General features: G+C 36.9%; 1 protein-coding gene across 1 annotated transcript; it reads right to left on the bottom strand.

The window, feature by feature from the left end:
* Positions 1–1,396: 1,396 nt before the first annotated feature.
* LOC105271106 (uncharacterized) lies at positions 1,397–18,939 on the bottom strand. Its single transcript, XM_011312447.1, has 6 exons — positions 18,546–18,939; positions 8,752–8,884; positions 7,406–7,548; positions 5,754–5,892; positions 4,788–4,902; positions 1,397–3,820 (listed from the first exon to the last, which is right to left on the bottom strand). The coding sequence occupies exons 1-6, from the start codon at positions 18,607–18,609 to the stop codon at positions 3,707–3,709; spliced, it is 708 nt and encodes a 235-aa protein (XP_011310749.1). The 5' UTR covers positions 18,610–18,939; the 3' UTR covers positions 1,397–3,706.
* Positions 18,940–19,373: the final 434 nt, after the last annotated feature.

Genomic DNA, 19,373 nt, shown 5'->3' with positions numbered 1-19,373 from the left:
ATAAAAATATGTAATTTTTACCGACCTTTATATCTTCTAAGGGGCTGGAGAAAAAAAATTGTCCACACCTGAAACGAACTATAAAAGAAAATTATTCTGGTTCAGGTGAAATTTTTCTGTGTTAGAGATTATTGCTAGGAAGACACATCCACCGTTTTCGAACGTCGAAGTTGGACTAACAACAGAAAAATAGATCGTACAGTCTTTGGCAGACCCCCAAAGTTCCCGTTATTTAACCGAACCCGTTGTTTAGACCGAAAATCAAACATCTTAACATTTGTCCACGCACTCCTCAGAATTCTAGATCAGAAAAATGTTCTCTCAAATAACAAGATAAACACACTGCGGAATATAGGATTAATTTTTGTAGCCATGAAATCGTACCTCCAACAATGAGCAATCAAAACAAATTTGTTGATTCAAAGATCAGCAATTGGCTCGCCAAGCCGACGACGGATGACCAATTGGATTTTCGGGTTGAAGATTGGCCTTGGACTTGGTCAGTGGTCGGGTTATATTCCATCCTCAGTTAACCAATTCGCCCTCAAAGCTAAGCCACGGTATCGGTCACATTGCCTGGAATACTTGGAATGATGAAGAGCCCGAGGGATTCTCCTTCACTCGGCTACTTCAACCCTTGAAAATCTCCCCGTTGGCCAGTGGACTCGAGAAATAGCAGACACACAAACGTATAACCACCGGCACCCTTTCCAATTTACCATCTACCTGTTCTTCTCAGTGCACTCATTTCCCCCCTAGTTATTTATTTTTTCCTCCTTTTAACTCGTCCCTCTCAAATCCTCCTTGTTAATTTCACCAACACAATTTCTCTCCCTTGAACTCGAATCCCCCGCCAAAACGACTACTCGTGTAATAAGAACGTATATAATTACCACTGCATTACCATCCGTTCTATCTGGCTTTCTTTGATATTTTACTCTGCAGAGCTCCGAGCTAAATCAACATGTCAATTATAACAATGAATGCGGCAATGAACGGAGGTAAATTGATTATTTATAAAGATGATTCCATAATAATGAGTTCATGTGAATCTACTAACCGAGACGCTTTCGAGTCATTAAAGTGAAGATAAGCGAGAGCGTATCGGCCAAGTGGTTGGTGTAATTTTATAGATCTACAACAAATCCAATCAATGTCCGGTGGGTTAATAATGAATGTTCCGGGTCGAATTTCACCGTGTCGAAGGATTTTTATCCAATGACAGCTGGATTTTTTAATCTTATCTGGAGCGATTCTAAAGTTACATCCGAAAAGTTTCTATCACCTGTCAGAGCAGAGGTCATTTCTCTGAATAATTCAGCATTCAATACTCATCCATGGCTTCTGTGAGAGACTGGAAATATACGCGGGGACAGATGCAGAAAGAAACATTTCATAAATAAAAATAATCGTTTTATTGTAAATATCTTAGATTATTTTACAATGCTAACTCTCAAAGAATCATCCTCCTTGAGTATTGACATTTCTATTTACAAACTTTCATTACTATTATACAAATAAATTATAATGTTTTTATCTCTTTTATTTGCGGATGTCGATGAAACAAACAGCAGTTGCCGTTCCTAGACACTTTTATATCTTAACAATTTTCCCAGACGCACGCACAAATACTGTATGTAAAATGCAGGAGCCATTACGCAAATTGCATTTTCGTCCCTATTTTACATGGTTTTTTTTATTCGTTAATGTTTACGCAAACTGCAATTTCCTACATGAAAATGCAAGCGTACCGCCTCCTCCTTTTATTTACTCTCATTGCTGTTTTTGCGTCTTGCACACAAGTTATTCACTAGCTATTTAACATTAATATGAGTAAAAGGTACAGACGAACTTTGCATATAATAATACTTAGAATTTGGGGCCAACTAAAATATAATCGGCCGACTTCAACGTTCAACAAAACACTGTAAAAGGCAATTTCCAACTTGAAATTTTTCCTACAATAACCATTATCTACCTCTTCACTCGTAAATATTGAATATTCATACTCCCTCCAAATTCTATCAACAAAATTGTGCGCTATTTTATTTACACGTGTGCGCTCAAATCCAATAATTCAATAAGTCCTTCTCATGCTGAACAATCAATTCCCTCAAAGGATTGTAATTATGATAAAGGAATTACCCAATTTTCTCCTCAAGGTTGCAACTTTCCGCCACAATTCTTTGATCTAATAGTGTGAAATTGTGCTGGAATTGCTCCATAAAAAGAAAAAAAAAATCGGATAACTCCTCTTATTTTCCACTGTGTAAATTCTACGAGTCAATAGAGAACTACCGGCAATCGATCCACGCAAGTAACTCCCAAGAATAGAAAACCCTCGAAACCCAGCTAAAACCATCACTTGTTTCTTTCTTTACTCTAGCAAGTATTATTGGTAAATTTAGTGGAAAGGTAGCATCGAGATTTCTTCTCTTCCTCCGAGTAAACGTTTCTCCAATACACTTCGGAGGAATAAGGTCACTTCCTCAAATTTGTGGGAAAAACATTACAATAACACAACTATCCTTGATAAGAGGAAAATAACTAAGCGATGTTTCGAGTACATTTACACAGTGAATTGATTGTTCATTGGAAGAGACAACAGAAGACAGAAATGGGGTCGAGACGAAATTTAGCTCATCTAGATGTACAAAATCCCTCACCCATCCTCAAGAAATACACGTAATATAAAACACAAGAATAACCCTCTGAAAACAAGACCCTTGTTCAATAGAAGAAACTCAGATTTGTTTCAAGAAATAACAAGAACAAAAAAATACAACTATACTTGACAGGTGGTACTTGCCAGTCTTCCTCTTGGTTTCTCACTATTATACACAGTAGACATACATCTCTAAATGCAAGGAAAACTGAAATATTCCTACAGTGAAAAATAAACTGAGAACGGGGGTAGCCAAATAAAGAGAGAACAAAAAAATAAGGAGAGAAAAGAATTGAGGGAGAAAAATGATAGAGGAAGCTTACAGCTCGTTGAATAAAATGAGAGAGATTCGTCGAAAAGTTTCCGCTTTGAGGGTGCAAGATAAATGAAGAAGAACGAATAGAGTCAATGAAGACATGAAGTTAGAAGGACAAGTTAATGAACGGAAAAGTTTGCCAGGACTCGATTGGCAGGGCTTTTCCCCTCCTCTCTCCCCCCTTCTCTTGTTTTACCATCTTTTGAATTCTTTCTCTTCTCCATTTCCTCAGACTTTTTAGATGATGAAGAGCACACAAGCGGTTCAATATTGAATCAAACTTAAAGCTAAAGATGAATTCGGCCAGTGGCTTGATGCAATGAGCGAGGTAATTGCCTCACGTGCGACAGGTTTCAAGTCCAACCAAGGTAGATGCAATATAAAATAACGATTGAGAAAAAAAAATAAAGGATTAATTACTGCGATCTAATTCTTGGCAATGAGAACTTGATAATTTTCACCGTTCATCCGGCGTTATCTGGCCATATTCTCTCTCCGTTCATTGATTTATTGGCTAGCTTGCCATCGTGATTATTATTTTACTAGTTCTGTCGCAGAATGTTGATATTGTGGGGCAAAACTCCTGGTAATTTCTTTGAAATCGCCAGTCTGATGACTCCTTCAATTGAGGTTGTTTAGGAATCTAAATTCAGCTGATGGAGAACGACAGACAGCAGAGGCACTTTTCCTACTTCATTTCGCTGAGTTGTAGACTTTGGAAGATCTTACGTGAAGTATCGGGACGTCAAACCGGATACCAATAGCAATGCTCCACTGATAGTGAAGGATGGACTACTTGAATGGAGGGCGCACTCTCCCTTGTAACGAGCACAGTGCATCTGAAACATCATTTACAGGGCCATGCAATTACACATTATCAATTATTAACGTACGTTTAAATTGGAAAGTTCGAATTGAACTGGTGATGAGGTGATTAATTAAATCATATATTTTGCGATACATCAATTTCTTTCAGTTATTTTTAATGCACATTTACTGAATGTGTATTGCAAAATCATATTCATGCAAAATTCCCTCAAGAATTTTATGGGTTGTCAAATATTTTGTGCATCTATCAGTTACGCAAGAAAAAATTCAATCCATTGGGTAACTTGTGGATATATTGGGGGTAGGGTAGAATCACGTTATAGTCGCACCTCTCCTCAATTTCTTTTTCGCGTATCTTTCGGTTCCCCGACTCTACTACCTCCGGGCTACAAGATGCAAACAATCCATTATTTCAATTGGTGAGGGATCGAATTCCATGAAAAATAAAACTGAAAAATAAATTTCTCTCGTATTCAAATTTTCTATGAAAAAATTGAGTTTACGGTCGCAGCGAGCGTGTGGTGGGGGTAGTTGCCCCGTGCACGCAACTATAACGAAAATCTACGGTAATATTGAAAGATGGTAAACATTATGAATGCAATGGAATTTTCCTGATGTATAGTCCCAAACTTCGATAGAATCCCGGAAAAAATATCCCAGGGAAAAAATATCCCACACATTCAAAACGTCTTAAAACTCGCTAAATTTAATGATTTTTTAATTTAATTATTTTTTTCGTTGTCTATTTTTTCAGGGGCTCTAATTTTCCTATGGTCTATCATTGGGTGGGTTTTAACACGTTTTGGGTGTGTGGGCTATTTTTCCCGGGGATATTTTTTCCGCCTACCACTTCGATAATGACTCGAAAATTTTTCCACTGTTTTCGAATTCTTCCACTATTTTTGGAATTTCTGGAATGAGTACATTAAACAGTTCAATTCAAATACAACGATAACATGAATATATTAAAGTACAAACCTTGATCAGAGAGTTGGCCATAAGATCCAGAAAATTTTTCGTAAATACAGCTGTTTCCTCACCACATTTCCTGCGTACAGTATGATGTGAGCACTCTAGATACTCTTGGAATGCACTAAACAAGAAAGTAAATAAAGCGTAAAATAAAAAATATTTTTGTCGAATGAATAAAGTTTAATTAACAGAAAACAATGAGATTTTCTTGGACAAAGGGTTTGAGGAAAAAAAGGAGGAAAATAACCGGAAAAAGAAGAGTTTAAAAAATTATTGAAGTCCAAGTACTGTTGTGTATGCCGAGAAAAATACAGTAGGATATCGCTATCTTTGCGCTTTGTGTATATCCATTACATGTATTTCTACCTCTGGGTGTTTCTCCGAGTTTCCCGCGGGAATGTGTCGAGTCGGTTGCTCGATGTTATAGTCCAGTATGTAACGTCATTAGCCTATCTGTGCTACGGTCTACTGCAGCTTTTGAACTCTCGTTTCCCGGAGGAGGGATTCCCTCTCTCTTTTCACATTCTTTCCTCTTTCAGCCCCCGAAGAATGAAAGAGTTGAGCAAAAAAAAAACAGAGAAAACGGAAAAAAAAAATGTTCAAGAAAATTCTCCGCGATTTTTTACTCAATAATTCACAACTCCGAGTTATAAATGAGAAGGAGTGTTGTTGAGTTACAGCTGGCTTCTGTGTTTGCTCCGAGTTTTTATAATAAAAAAAAAATGATAACCACACGGAAGGAAAAAAAGAACAATTGGCTTGCAACAAATTTTTCCGCTACGCGTTCATCAGGAATTTGGAATAATTCTCCATCAAAGACAATCGCGGGTTGATATGATGCAAAAATATGTGCATTCGGTTATGGAAAATATACAGACGACTTTTCGACATGGTGTCAAGGACATACAGAGGCAGTTAATGCACCACTCTGCTGTTCTTTTATCGATTACAATGAATTCAAATGAAACTCACCAGCATATTGACTTTATTGGCTCACTAGACCTCGTTTGGTTTGTCTTATCGAGTGCTAGTACTGTGTTTTGGTACTTTTTTGAGCACATTTCATAATCCGTCTGAACCTTCTGCATGCACGGGGCGTGCTTCAGAAATGCTGAAACATTAACATGAAAATCGATATCAATTCGCTGGTCATTAATTAATCATAAATATTGAACGGCGATTTGTGACAAATAGTTCCACTGGAATTTGTGGATAAATTTTCATTCGTTGTGAGAAAAAAAATTTAATTTTTATCAACAGCAATTATTTGGGTGTGGGGAAAAAATATGAAAAATTAAACAATCCTTAATTCTAACCCAGACTTTTTTTCATGTCAATTATTATCGAGTGATTAAACTGAAATTGACCAGTAATTATTTCTACTGATTGAAAAAATTCCAGTCAGAAAATAAATAACAATAAAATTCCGTGGAATTATCAGTAAATTACATTGAATAATAAATTGCCGAAAACGATGAGAATATACGATTCATGAGATTTCATCATATAACCGTATTGTTTCTTCAGAAAACTCGTTGAATATCCTCCGAATAAAATTCAAGAACTACCGTAAAATCCCCATAATCGAATCCCTATTTTTATTTAACAATTATGTTCAATAATTTAAAAAACGCCAGAAACCATTCACTAAAGTTCATTCCAATAAAATTACGATAATCATGAAAACGCAGCTCCTCCTATAGAAAGAATTCGCCTGAATCTCAGCGACTTGACACGGTGAACTCGTTATGGTAAAATTTTCCAGCGTCATTAAAACTTTTTTTCCGGGGCATATCGAAAAAACTCGGTCCAGAGGGAGTTTAATGACTTTAAAAGACCGGTGAAACCAAATGGAAAGGGTAAAATGTCGGTGACAAAGCCGGATAAAGACAAATCGATGGAAATCCATGGCTAGTATAATTGTGCGTAACACAGGACACCGCCTGAGGGAATTATCAGAGATAGGTGAGTTGGTGTATTTGAAGGGTTGCTCCGAGCAAGTGGAGAAGACAAGAGCTGTTGCAGGAGGTAGGGAAGGGCCGAGTATCCGCTCAGAGAGTACCTCTCAACTCAATAATGCATTCGGCACTCACGAGATTACCGGGATAGATGGCGTCGAGTATCAGTACTCCCAAACTACCATCGCAAGTGTCTGATGGAATTCAACGTCAATCCATTCTCCGATACTCCTACTGAGGACATGTCTAATGTGCCGATTACCACTTACATAAATCCCAGAAAAAAAAAAATTTTTTCTTACGAATGTCTTCATTAAACTTTCATTTCCATCAATTCAAGAAGCCCAATTTCACTTCACCGAATTCACCTGGGGGTTAATCCTAATTCTGTCTTCATTCAATTGAAATATTTATTTTTCAATGCTGATCTAATATCACCGAAATTCATTCCATGTATCTATATATATGTGGGATACCACATATATATTTTCACTGACGTTCATGTCTCATGCAATTAAATTTGGATTGTTATCGATGGTCATGGAATAATTGAATGAAATTAGCTTTTTCCGATGAAACTTTAAGCAATTATTCCTAAAGTAATAATGGGGTAAGGAGCTTACTAGTATTAATGGGTTATTGAATTAAATTAAAATTGTCCCTCACCATCTTGATAGGGTCCCTCCTGGCACAGCTCAACGATGGCCATGTTTATTCCTAGGTAGAGATTATTGAAGTGTTCTCGCTCTGTGCCTTTCATGCACCTCAGGGTGTACAGCTTTATGCAGCTCATGCCTTTCTCCAGGTCTCTGTCAGCAGAACAAAAAAAGAGAAATTAAAAATTGAGGGAAAATACTAGAGAGGGGAATGGACAAGGTGGACTTTATGTCCGAGGTAACAACCGAGTTCTCAACAATCAACTGAGCTTTTCAGATAAATTGACTGGAATGGGAGTGTTGTCCCATCCTTCATCCTCTTCTTCCTCACCCCCTTGATGACTTGATCTTCAACCTCGAGTTTAGGACAAACGGCTCTTGAGTACTTTTCATGAGTGGACTTGGGTCGCATTTTGAGTACCCAATGTGGATAATGAGAGGAAGATGGCTGAAGTTGTAACAAGAAGTCAGACGTTTTGAAGGCCGGAATTGAGGACGGGGGATATATTCTGAGGGTGCGGAAACTGTCATTCGATAAACGAGCCAACTTGTACAACTCGTCGTGCTGAGATAACCCTCTTGGTGGACCACTTCACCAATTATCCCGAAATACTGGATTATGAAGTCCTCTGGGCGATGGAGATGGCGATTTTATTTTCATTCGACTCCATTAAATTCGGATTTAACAGATGTTTTGGCTAAATGGGTTTCATTTAGTCCCGAAAACGTTCGTATTAATTTCGTGATTTCGAGAGGAAGCGGTCGGTGACCACAAATCCACCTACGGAAATCAACTCGATGGATCGAATGCCGGAGGATCGGCCTCGTAATTCCAATTACTGATATGAAATTCCTCAGGGATTTAACCTGGAGTGGATATATCTGAGATTACATAAAAACTGAGAAATCTAGAAAAATTTTCAAAAGATTTTTCCTGTGGATTAAATTTATAAAAACGAGAGACGATCTACAATCTTTTTATTTAGTAGTAAATTGAAACTAGTAATTGATTTTTTAATGAAATTAAAGATCTCACATATCAGAAAATATTTTAAAAGACTTGAATAATGGAAGAGTGGATAATTCTGACATTTAATTTCAATTCACAAATACTGAAAGAAAAAAAAAAAGAGAAAAATCCCTGGACAGTATCCACTGAGATAACTCGATGAAAAAGTTGGATGACAGAAACCATTTCCCTGATTTAAAGAAAAAAAAAGCGAATAAAGTTAATAAGAAAACTGTAGCCGGATGAAATTAACCACAGAACGGACTCCAATCTATTTGGGAACTCGCTGATTCAATTCCCTTGGGTGGACGATAAAAAAAATTATATGAAAAATGAAAAATACTTACGGACAGAGTGCATTGAGTTCCTCCTTGCTTGCGACAAAGCCGAGTTCATTGTTGTTTGTAATTTTACCGAGTGGTCTGGCACAGCTGGCAAGTTCCTCACGGCCGCACTCCTCTCCACGACAGCTAGCCAACACTGAAATCATAAAATTTCACCCCATAAATATGGAATAAAGCCCAGCGACCCTCGAATGCAATAGCCATAGTAAAAAGTTGTAAACCAATGGGTTTAAAAAATTAACTTCCACCCCATCATTTATAGCCGTTAAACTACCCGAGATCAAATGGAAAAAGGGAAAGTTTACTGCGGGAAAATGGTTCAAAGGGGATTTAAGTATCTCTACAGTCTTAACAGGGTCTAGAGGGGATGGGAAAGGGGGTGCAACCAAACAGCTCTACCTGGAGGTGGTGTACTGGCCGTCCAATACCCGGGGACTTGGCTTGATCCACTTGAGCCGCTGGCTCTCGCCTTTTTGTCAGATTAAGAGGGATTAAATATAACGTTCCAGCAACGACCCAACACTGACTACCATGAACTAAGGCAATTCTGATGTATTTTACGCCTCACCTATATCCCCCACTTAATATTGAGATTTTCATAATAAAATCAATAATCCGCAATATCTAATGCCAGCCCTCAAAGACGAAAAACCAGAGCTTTATTTATCGAGTGATTATCCTCGCACGAACTAAAAGTTTTTTCATTTGAATCGCTGGGGTTTAATTAAGTAATCTGTGCACTATTCATTACAACTCCAGAAATGAGGAAACAGATGCCTTTTTCCAAGTTGATTTACTGTTTTCAAGGTAGTATGTGCATATTTGCATTTGAAATTTGTGGAAATTGGAAATTTTTTTGTGATTAATAAATTGGTGGAATTTCATTTTTTTTTTCTCTAAAAAATATTGAAATTTCTGTAGCGATTAATACTGGGCGAATGTATTTCTTGGATCGTAGAGCAGCTATTTAAAATGACCAGCGCCTTATTGATGTAATTTAATTATTATCAGTTTGAATGTCAATTTTATTGTCTCGAGCGAGAGTCAGTGCAGCACAGCAGATTAGAATTTTAAATCTAGTCGATGATGTACATTATTATTAGCAATTCTTTTGCATTATTCACGTTTTATTATTTTTTAAAATCTCGCTTGACAGTTCGTGAATCCACTAATTGCCAAATACTTAATCTACCTATTTCATTTACCAGTCGATTCGATAACGAAATTAAATTTCAATGTAAATACTACAGATTTAACCAATCATTTTTGAGGCTTCTCAGTTACTGGGAATTCAATAAAATTTCATCGCGGCAAATCGTAAAATCCATGGGAAACCGCAGATACTCCGTGGATATCCTGATATACAAACCATAGAAATTTTTCATCACCCCCATTTGTCTTCAGTTTCATCCACGCATTGTTAAACTAGAGAAAGCAGAGGGGATTCAGGGGGTTGGAGTAGGGTTGGGGGTGAATCCGATGCTCCAATTTGATGCAACTGGATATCCCCGCGCTTTAATTCTCACAGCTACGAAAGAATTTTTCCACATAAACCATAGATATCACATCTGCCAGGTGCATGGTTTTTAACGATGACGGATGAGACGCCGTGGAGGGGTGCAAGGGGGTGAAATGTGTACGCGAAATTTCAGCCGGTGAATCTGGTTTGCCTTGTATAGCTGTAGAAAAACCATTCGTTCAAATTAAGATGCTGACGCGAATTTAATGGCCCCCCCCTCGCGGCTTCGGGATTTATATATTATTTTTTTACATCCCCTTTTGTTTTACCCCGAAAACCCTCTGCCTTTCCGGGTAATGGAAATTTCTCGACTTAATGCGCATTTCAACAATAATTCTTATTTTTATTGCATTTATAAATTGTACGACGAGAAAGAATATTTCAGGTGTGAATAATTTGCCTATACTCCAAAAATAACCCCAAAATCATTCCCGGAGAGTGGAAACCATTAGCGTGCATTAACAGTGCAATTATATTAATCAAAAATTAATTAAAAGTAAGAAAAATTTGATGGTAAGTCTTTTTGGTAAAGGTAGAAATTGCCGCTCGATTTTTAAAAAGATTTTTTTAATTAGAAATCTTTGTGCAAAGAAAATACAGAAAATATATCGGTTTGGAATTGATAGAAGAATATTTAATTTTCGCGTCAAGGGGAAGGATGAAATTAATTGATCAAGTGATGACATTGACACTAATGAAGTTGATTGGAGATAATTATGATGGGAATGGGAGAGGTAATGGAAGCATCTGGTTGAAAACGCACAGTAATGCTTTCAGCAAGATTTTTTTTATCGAAGCAAATGAAAAAGTGAAATATGAAGTGCAGTAACGTCTGCTCTGCTCTATTCTATTCTCACTCTTATTTTCTCTCTCTTCTCGGAGTTGGAAAAGGTTATGGAAAGAAAAATATCCAACTCTTATATGTTTGTCGAAGAAATGGAGCCGAAGAAAAGAAGTCGATAAGAGAAGCATTGAGGGGAGGAGAATGAAATATGCAAGGTTTGCTATTAGGTTTGTTGGCTTCTCGATAACTCAGGTTAACCCACCATTACAGGCGACTATTCGTGTACCACGAATAATATATCGACTAATCAGATTAAAAAACCCAATTCATCTCCAAAACCCTGGAATTCTCATTCAACTCCAACTCCAACAGTTCTAAAATCGTCCTTTAATTTTCTAAATTATTAAAATCTTTTCCGACACTCAAAAAATTTCAGCGAACCCGAAATAAATTTGAAAAAATCCCCGCATAGCTCCCGTTATCATGTATTTTTTATTATGAAAAATATTTGGAAAATAGAAATACGAATAGAATATAGACATAAAAAAATCGTTTATATATTTTGAAAAATTTTACGTTTAACTGATTCACGATAGAATTCCATCATTGATTTTTTTTCGTAATGACAGAATTATAATTAGACAATTATGATCGAACATTTCAATTAAATATTAAAATTTGTACTAATCGAAAAATTATTTGCAAATAATGGAACCGGATAAAAATTTCTTTGTCACTGCCATCGCGATTCAATTAAAATTATTATCAAAAAAAAAAATTTCTTCTCGGAGTTAAAAAATATAAGAACATGGAAATTCAATTGAAATAATTAATTGGATTGTCTTGAACAGTGTGAGGATGGAATGGTGAAAATCAATTTGTCGAAGAAGCAAAATATGAAAATAAATAATGGAAATTGAGATTTTTGGTTAACCCATGCGTCATTAATCTAATACTCAGGCCACATATCCACCAACAAATATCACGTTATCTCGACGTCCAATCAAATCTCGATAATCGACGACCAGCATATATTCCACAATGTCCATAGTACTGATAGTGGCTAGGGGCGCGGTTTGACTACCACCCGTACCCCAGGAATTACACTCGTTTACACTCGCCTATGTCCAATAGCCGATGATATAAATAAATTTAAATGATAGATAATGTTCCGATTGTTGCCCGATGAAATTCCCCAGTTGCGTGACGATGACTCGTCGATCACAAACAAATATATCGTGGAAACGATTAATTTACAGTTCAAATGTCCACAATTCTATTGATTTACACCCCTAGAAATCGCGGTTGCTTCTATAAATAATTCTACACGTTAAATAGAATTGATTATTGATTTGCAGTACAAATCGTGTCCTCTCATGAATATCCAATTATTTATTAATTGAATTCATTTTCGATAACACCTGAAATATATATCATTGCTGGGAGGTCATACTCGGATTAAAAATCACTCCCTGGAATAATCCACTGTAAAATCTGTCGATAATTTCGGTGAGGTCAATCCAAAAAACTTCAAAAAAGTTTACAGCTCATCGATTTTATTGTGAATATGGTTAATAAAAAATGGTGAAACTTTATTTAAACAATGTTCATCTACCGATTTAATATACCCATCACCAGGACCAGCTCTTAGATAAATATTTACGCGTAAAGAATTATTCAATAAGTATTTATTGATAAGGATTTGCGCGGTAAAGTAATTACTCAACTTTTGTGTTAATTACTAACCAGATAATGCCGTTTTGTAGAAACGTATTAATTATTACTATAGCTCCGTTAATTATTGAAGTGTTTTACTGATTAGTCGAGCTAGTAAATCAATTTGATAATGATAATGTAGCCTAGAAATACTAAATAATTGTTGAATAAAACATTGAGTGGTACTTCTTTAATTATTGAAAGGATGGCATTCATTTGAATTTTAATTTACCTTTTTGTTCGTACAAACTATATGGCAATCTCTATTTTATACCCGAAATGAATAGGTTGTGGTTTCTTAATTAATTTTACTCTCCACTCAGGGGCTAACACTGACAATGGATTTTGAGTTTATCCAAAAAGGGATAGCTCTGAGAGAAGATGAGTCCAGGGATTCCATAAATTCCTGGAACATTTTCCAAAACGTGCCAGCAGAGGGTTATAGCACTCTTGGGAGGAAAATTACAGAGACATTACACGACCGGTCGTTAGTTAATTTTGCTACTCCTGCATTCAGTCATACACCTCTCACACCCTTTTTTCCCATTTCCATCCCTCGCGGACAATAGAATTAAAAATAAATAAATAAATACGTTAATATTATTGCAAATAACAAAACTAAAAGTTAATGATTGCTCGTAATTAACCGAGTTAATTAGGGATTGAGGGAATTAATTTTATCGTTTTGGTAGAGGGAGAAATTACCGAGTCATTGCCCTATCCCTTACTCGCTGCTAATTCGGTAATTTCGGGTAGTTTGCGGTCGTTACCAACTTCGGACCAACTATTTTCAAGCAACTCTTCTGAATACTTTGAGAGTCCAAGTTTCGGATGAAACATTTTTGAAGAAAGGGGAAGAACTTTAACGATTTTCTCTCCCCCAACAGCCGTTTTCAGATGCCATTCGATACTCCGGGGATAAAAAAAAACCGTAACATTGGTCTTATTAGAGTAATCTGACGCTTTATCACTGGTCAACTAACTCGTGATACTCTTGCTACGTGTGAAAACGTGATACTCTGGTGTGGCTCGTGAAAAAAGGGGTTATTCATTTCCATTCACAGCTTTCGAGACCGGAAACTCCACGGTTCCTTTTTCTAGGATTAAAGGACGTCAAAGAAATTCAATTCAATTTGACTGAAAATTCTAAGACAGCGATATTTCGGGAGGCAAAGGGTTTCTCCTCATGTTTAGCGAAAATTCTCTATCAAATTCGCTAATTCGGGAATTCGCTACTAATACCGAGCGCAATACCCAATGATTTTAATCTCTTAAAAAAACATCTTTGCCAATTAAATTCACTAGGTTCGGACCAATTCATTGGGGACCAGAATTTAATTGGGGATTTTACGTCGATTTTTCATGTACGCGAATTTTGGTATAAGCGTCCTCTCTTCGTCATTGAAAGAGGATAAAACCAGGGGAATATTGAATAGTAAAAAATCGCAATGGAATTATCAATGAAAAACGGCATTTGAGACATCTTTAGTTGTGAATTGCCAATGAATTCAAAATTTAATTCGACTCGCATATAAAAATTGACAGTATAAATCCACCCTGGAATATCCAGTAAAAAAAATTCTCAAAGCATCTACTTTTTACATCGCCAATAAAAACCCACAATTTTACAATGGAATCGGGTCACATCAGTTAAATTTCACGAGAGGAATAGATTATCCCAAAACCATAGAAATTCGTGAAAAACCTTTGTAGAACTTCAATTATTGCTAAAAATAAAAATGACCAGAGATGTAAAAAAATCAGTTAAAAATTCATTGCAATTCGCTTATGAGTATCGATGTTTCAATTAGACCTTGACGATCCAACAGCTGATGTCCACTGTGAATGATATAAAATATCTCACTTTATTATTAATAATAAAAATCCAATAAATTCCTAAAAGTCAGTAGAAAAGCGGTAAGATGATTCAATTGAATTCACTTTTCAATAGATAATAAAATTCAGGGAAATTCCCTCAACATATTGAAGGCTCTCCAGCTGAGCTGAAAATAGACTAAGACTATTTTTTCCTCAAGTGACTATTGAAATATTTGAATATTCACGCGCATTGAGGCTGCGCGCCAGACGGTGCGTGTAGTTAACGCCGGAATCTGCAAGGACAGTGCAATATGTTTCTGATTGGCTGAATCGGCATCGTATGACACTCCTGTCATACGTTTTAAATATGAACACAAGCCGATTTCCTTCAATGTACTCGATGTCTGGCCACGCAATGTACGTCAGTATGTGTAACTACACCGCAAATTGCCTCCGGCTTCTCCCACACGTTTTTTAATCTCTTAAAACCTCAAAGAATATTTTTCCACGGGTAATCAACGGTAAAAGGAGAAAATCAGTGTATTCTCTTTTCCGCTAATTAAACGGAATAATTATACCGGATAACTCAAAAAAATCGATTCCACCGGGAGATTCATTTATCTTCCGGTTCAGCTTCATATCGCTCTCGGTTGGAATCGATAAATGGAGATTAATTTTAATTATTTCGAAATTATGCTGCACAAATTAACTCGGATAGTCAATCCTCGGATTTTCTGTTTTCATCAAGAACCTGTCCTTTTATTAGGTTTTCTGAAGAAAAATACGGAAAACGGAAAAATTTTCCGCTCATATTTCCTGTAGAATTTCTGCTAATTCTGATTGTGACATTCAAGTTTCATGGAAAATTCAACGAGGAAATTCCGATTTGCACGAAAAATTGGATAACTGTAAATATCGGTTATCGGTTAGGATCAATTCATTGATAGTTCACTGAGAAAATTTTAGTACATCACTGAATTCTTCTGAATTCTTCTGTGTTGAAAATTATTGGTCCTTGAAATTTCTTAATTAAATCGCAAATGAAGAATTTTGCAAAGCTGTCATGTTATTTTCTCGTCTTTTTAAATTTACAACTTTGCTATTAAAATATGTAATAAATCTGTTGTGAAGTGACATTTTTGGCAAACAGTAAGGAAATTATGATAACGTTTTAACAAAGCAACGACCTGCCCTCTGCCTGGTAGAATGCGAATTTCGTGACACCGTGGGCGACTTCTCGGTTTATAGCCGCTGTATCTAAATGGCATGACACAATTAATCGCAATGAGAAAAAAAAAATTAATCCCTTAAATTATCTGTGAATTGGGGTAGAGATGGTATGACCTACGAAACGTATTTGTTTTTCTCGACTCGAGGAAAATACAGGAAATTGTTCGAGCATTTCGAAGGATCTTCTCATGGCGATTCTTTCTGTTTGAGGACACGATCACATGAGCAGCGAATTCCCCTATCGAAAAGATACGGCAATTCCAAGAATATTTGTCAATTTAATAAAATGGAAACTTCTTCGTCTCTACCTTGAAAAATGCTAGGGTCAACTGGAGTTTCTTCCTCCCACTTTAGGGCAAATCTCCCTTTCTCTTTCAAGATAACTTGCAAATTCTTAGATCATCACACTTTCAAAGGTACAATTCCAGTGTTTCTGGAAAAAAGAATATTTTTTCTTCGAAATGGAAAAAACACCCATGCATATAAAATAAAAAATTCATTCAATCAGGGACATATAAGAATATTTCCAACTCCAGGGGAATTCCGCTATAATAATTCGCGAGTGCGAATAAATCCTAATATGTTTCCAGTAGCCAATAAAAAAAAATCAAGACTGTCACCTTGAATTCTCAAAAGTCTCCCTTCAGCGCAGTAAGTCTTTTAACAAGAAAAAATACAGAGTCAAATCGGAGCCATGAAAAATAAGACGCCTTAATCGCAATAAAATGAATATTCGCAGTGCTTAAAAGAGCCCTTAGGACAGGATCCTATCACTTTATTCCCGGAAACTGTCACTGAAAAGCGAGCTTCCCTCGTACGAGTGCATTGACACGTTTGCCTTGAATGTCATCGCATGACAGTAACTCGTAGGCAATAAAAATAATAATAAAAAATAAAACAAAATACATTATACGAGGGACGCGTCTGCAAACGCAAGTGTAAGTGCGATTGTCGACAGAATGGCGTAAGAGTGTTGGTAGAAATCGAGTCTGAGGGGCTCCCACTCTGTGCCAAATGACGGTGGAATTGATGGTAAAAAAAGAGAGAAGAACAGTCATCAAGAATGTAGAAGTGAGGGGAGACAGGCGATGCACACCCATCACCTCGACCAATGAGCATTCACAACGTCATCTCGTACGATGTAACGGAAAAGCCGAGCCCACGTGGTGGCTGGTGGTCCCTGGTGTGATATACACGCGCTATTTCAGGCACAAACGACAAGTGTTGAGGTGCTCTAAACTGTCTTTAACGATCATTCGAGAAATACTTCAACCTCGGTTTTTCCATCCAGATCACTCGCTATCCCATTGCAATATTCAATTATATGAATGATTTATTTTTCATTGGAGATGTGAATCATTCTTACGTCTTTTTCATTGATTCTGCACATGCGTGATATTCCCATTTTTTAATGGCATCACTCGTTTTTTCAGGCTCTTTCTGAAGATTGAATAGCTAATGGAGTTGAATTTTTAAAACTTTTTCGAGGGAAAATTCGTTCAATATTGAAGGCGTTAATTGAATTGTAGATCGAAAAGGTTTTTTCATTTGAAATAATGAGTGATTTTCGGACAGTTCATGTGATGACAGGTTTGCAATACTGCATTTGCCTCATTCATTAATTAATGGGTAAACGATTAAACAATGTAGTGCTAAAAAATGGAATTTCAACGCATTTTTTACCCTTTAAATACCCCATAAAAATGTATGCAGAAATCACAAACGCAATATCATTCCGAAATTTATGTAGCGAGTCTCGAAATTCTCGTTTCTCCCTACATTTTTATGAACAATTCAACTTGCAAAGAAATGTCTCATAAAAATGACCTGCAAAAACAATTAAATATGATAAATTTTTCGTTCCTGTTTCACAAATGAAAAGCCACGAAAATCTCATGTTTCAGGGATTACACTGCCACTTCCTCTTATCAAAGTTGTATCGAAATTATTTAAATTAATCCTCAAAGAGTTATATAACGCACCAGATAATGATACTGTTATCTCTCAGGGATGCGGTAATTAATATCACTGGTGATATCGAAAACAGTAAAAATCCGGGACGCCCACATGATCTCGATGACAGCTGTTGAGTCACCGATTTCCCTCCCGATGTTTCCATAATTCCAATAAAATCCCGTACTCCTAATCTACTTGCTAGAATCTCTCGATCACACGACTACACAATTGCAGACGTCATCACGCCATTCCGATTGCTAAATTTTTTGTAAACAAGCCAGACAGTTTATATTATTCATCCTGTCGTCATCATATCATTCCGCCTAAGAAGAATTAGACGCAATTTCCGCACGATAAACACTCTATTAGTAAACAAAAAAATTATACGCCCATGTATTGCACATAAATAACAATTTAATAATAGACCAGTGGCAACTGTTATTGCATCTGTGATTACATCAAGTGCCTGATGAAAACAAATCGAAAATGCAAATCCACCTTTTTCAGAATGACTTTCAATCGAATTAAAGTAGAAGTGATTTAATATTCTGTTTATCTACAGAAAGCAGCACGAGCGTAAATTTTTCACTGATTCATTCAGGCATTTTATAATAATTCGTAAGGCAACCCGGAGTCTCATTATCAAACTTCCTAGACTGTCTCAAAAGCCAAGTTTTCACCGAGTAAAAGTTTTCTGAATGGCACAACCAGGGTAGAAGGAAGGATACAATTAATCCACCGCAAATCTGGATAAATCTATCAGTATATACTCACAGGAATAAAACGCTGCCAAGAGGATGGCGTACCAGGACAACTGTTTCTCCGCAGGATTTCTCATTTTATTAATTAATGAGAAACAATAATTGACAAGTCAGATTCACCGACTGATACCAGTGCAAATGCCCCACTCACTTTCCGAATAGTCTCGAAGAAATCACAATGCTCCAAGATAACTCAACCGAGATATATCGAGTTCACACGGAATTTAACAGAATAACAAGGCAGTACAAAATAACTAACAAAAGAGTAAATAATATAAAATAATGGATTGGCACGGTTGCCGGCGTTTTTTTTTTCAAAAATCGGATTATCAACGTATTTGTTATATCGGGATAAATATATCTCGCGTTGCTGAATGAACAACCGGCTGTGCGCGACTGAGACTCAAGACAGATTCTCACAGTTTGTACAGTTTTTGGCGGCAGACAGACTTTGAAGGGATTGCGAGTTGTGCGCATGCGCAATGCGCTCACGCCACCGTATGTCTGTTGGTTGCCAATTCCCCTCTTCCTCCCCCGCGGACCCCCCAACCACCCCGCGATATTGCGATGCCATATACGATCGGCAAAACCACGGCAAGAGGAACAGAACAGGTTTCTCTCTTGCTCTTTCTTTCGTTATCCCCTCCCCCCTGCCCCCCCACACCTCCCACCCACCTCCTGGTCCTTGGTACTTCTACTCACTGTACCCCCCCACCCCCCATTTGCTATCTCAGTCGGACATTCTCGTTTCCACCTCACCCCTCATCTCTTTTCAACTGGCGCCGTTGTCATTATGAACAGTCGTTACGCCTAATGCCACCGAGGTCCAATTGGATTAATT

This window comes from Fopius arisanus, unplaced genomic scaffold (assembly GCF_000806365.1).
Source record: "Fopius arisanus strain USDA-PBARC FA_bdor unplaced genomic scaffold, ASM80636v1 scaffold00102, whole genome shotgun sequence".
Classification (NCBI taxonomy): Eukaryota; Metazoa; Arthropoda; class Insecta; order Hymenoptera; family Braconidae; genus Fopius; species Fopius arisanus.
This window is presented reverse-complemented; position numbering and strand designations above follow the sequence as displayed.

Bases quoted from the DNA above. Each gene is read 5' to 3' on its own strand.
- LOC105271106 (XM_011312447.1), bottom strand. From the start codon at position 18,609: ATGAGAAATCCTGCGGAGAAACAGTTGTCCTGGTACGCCATCCTCTTG. The intron at 8,885-18,545 runs GTGAGTATATAC...TTATGATTTCAG, and splicing joins CTTGGCAGCGTTTTATTCCT to TGTTGGCTAGCTGTCGTGGA. The intron at 4,903-5,753 runs GTGAGTTTCATT...TTTCTTGTTTAG, and splicing joins CCAATAAAGTCAATATGCTG to TGCATTCCAAGAGTATCTAG.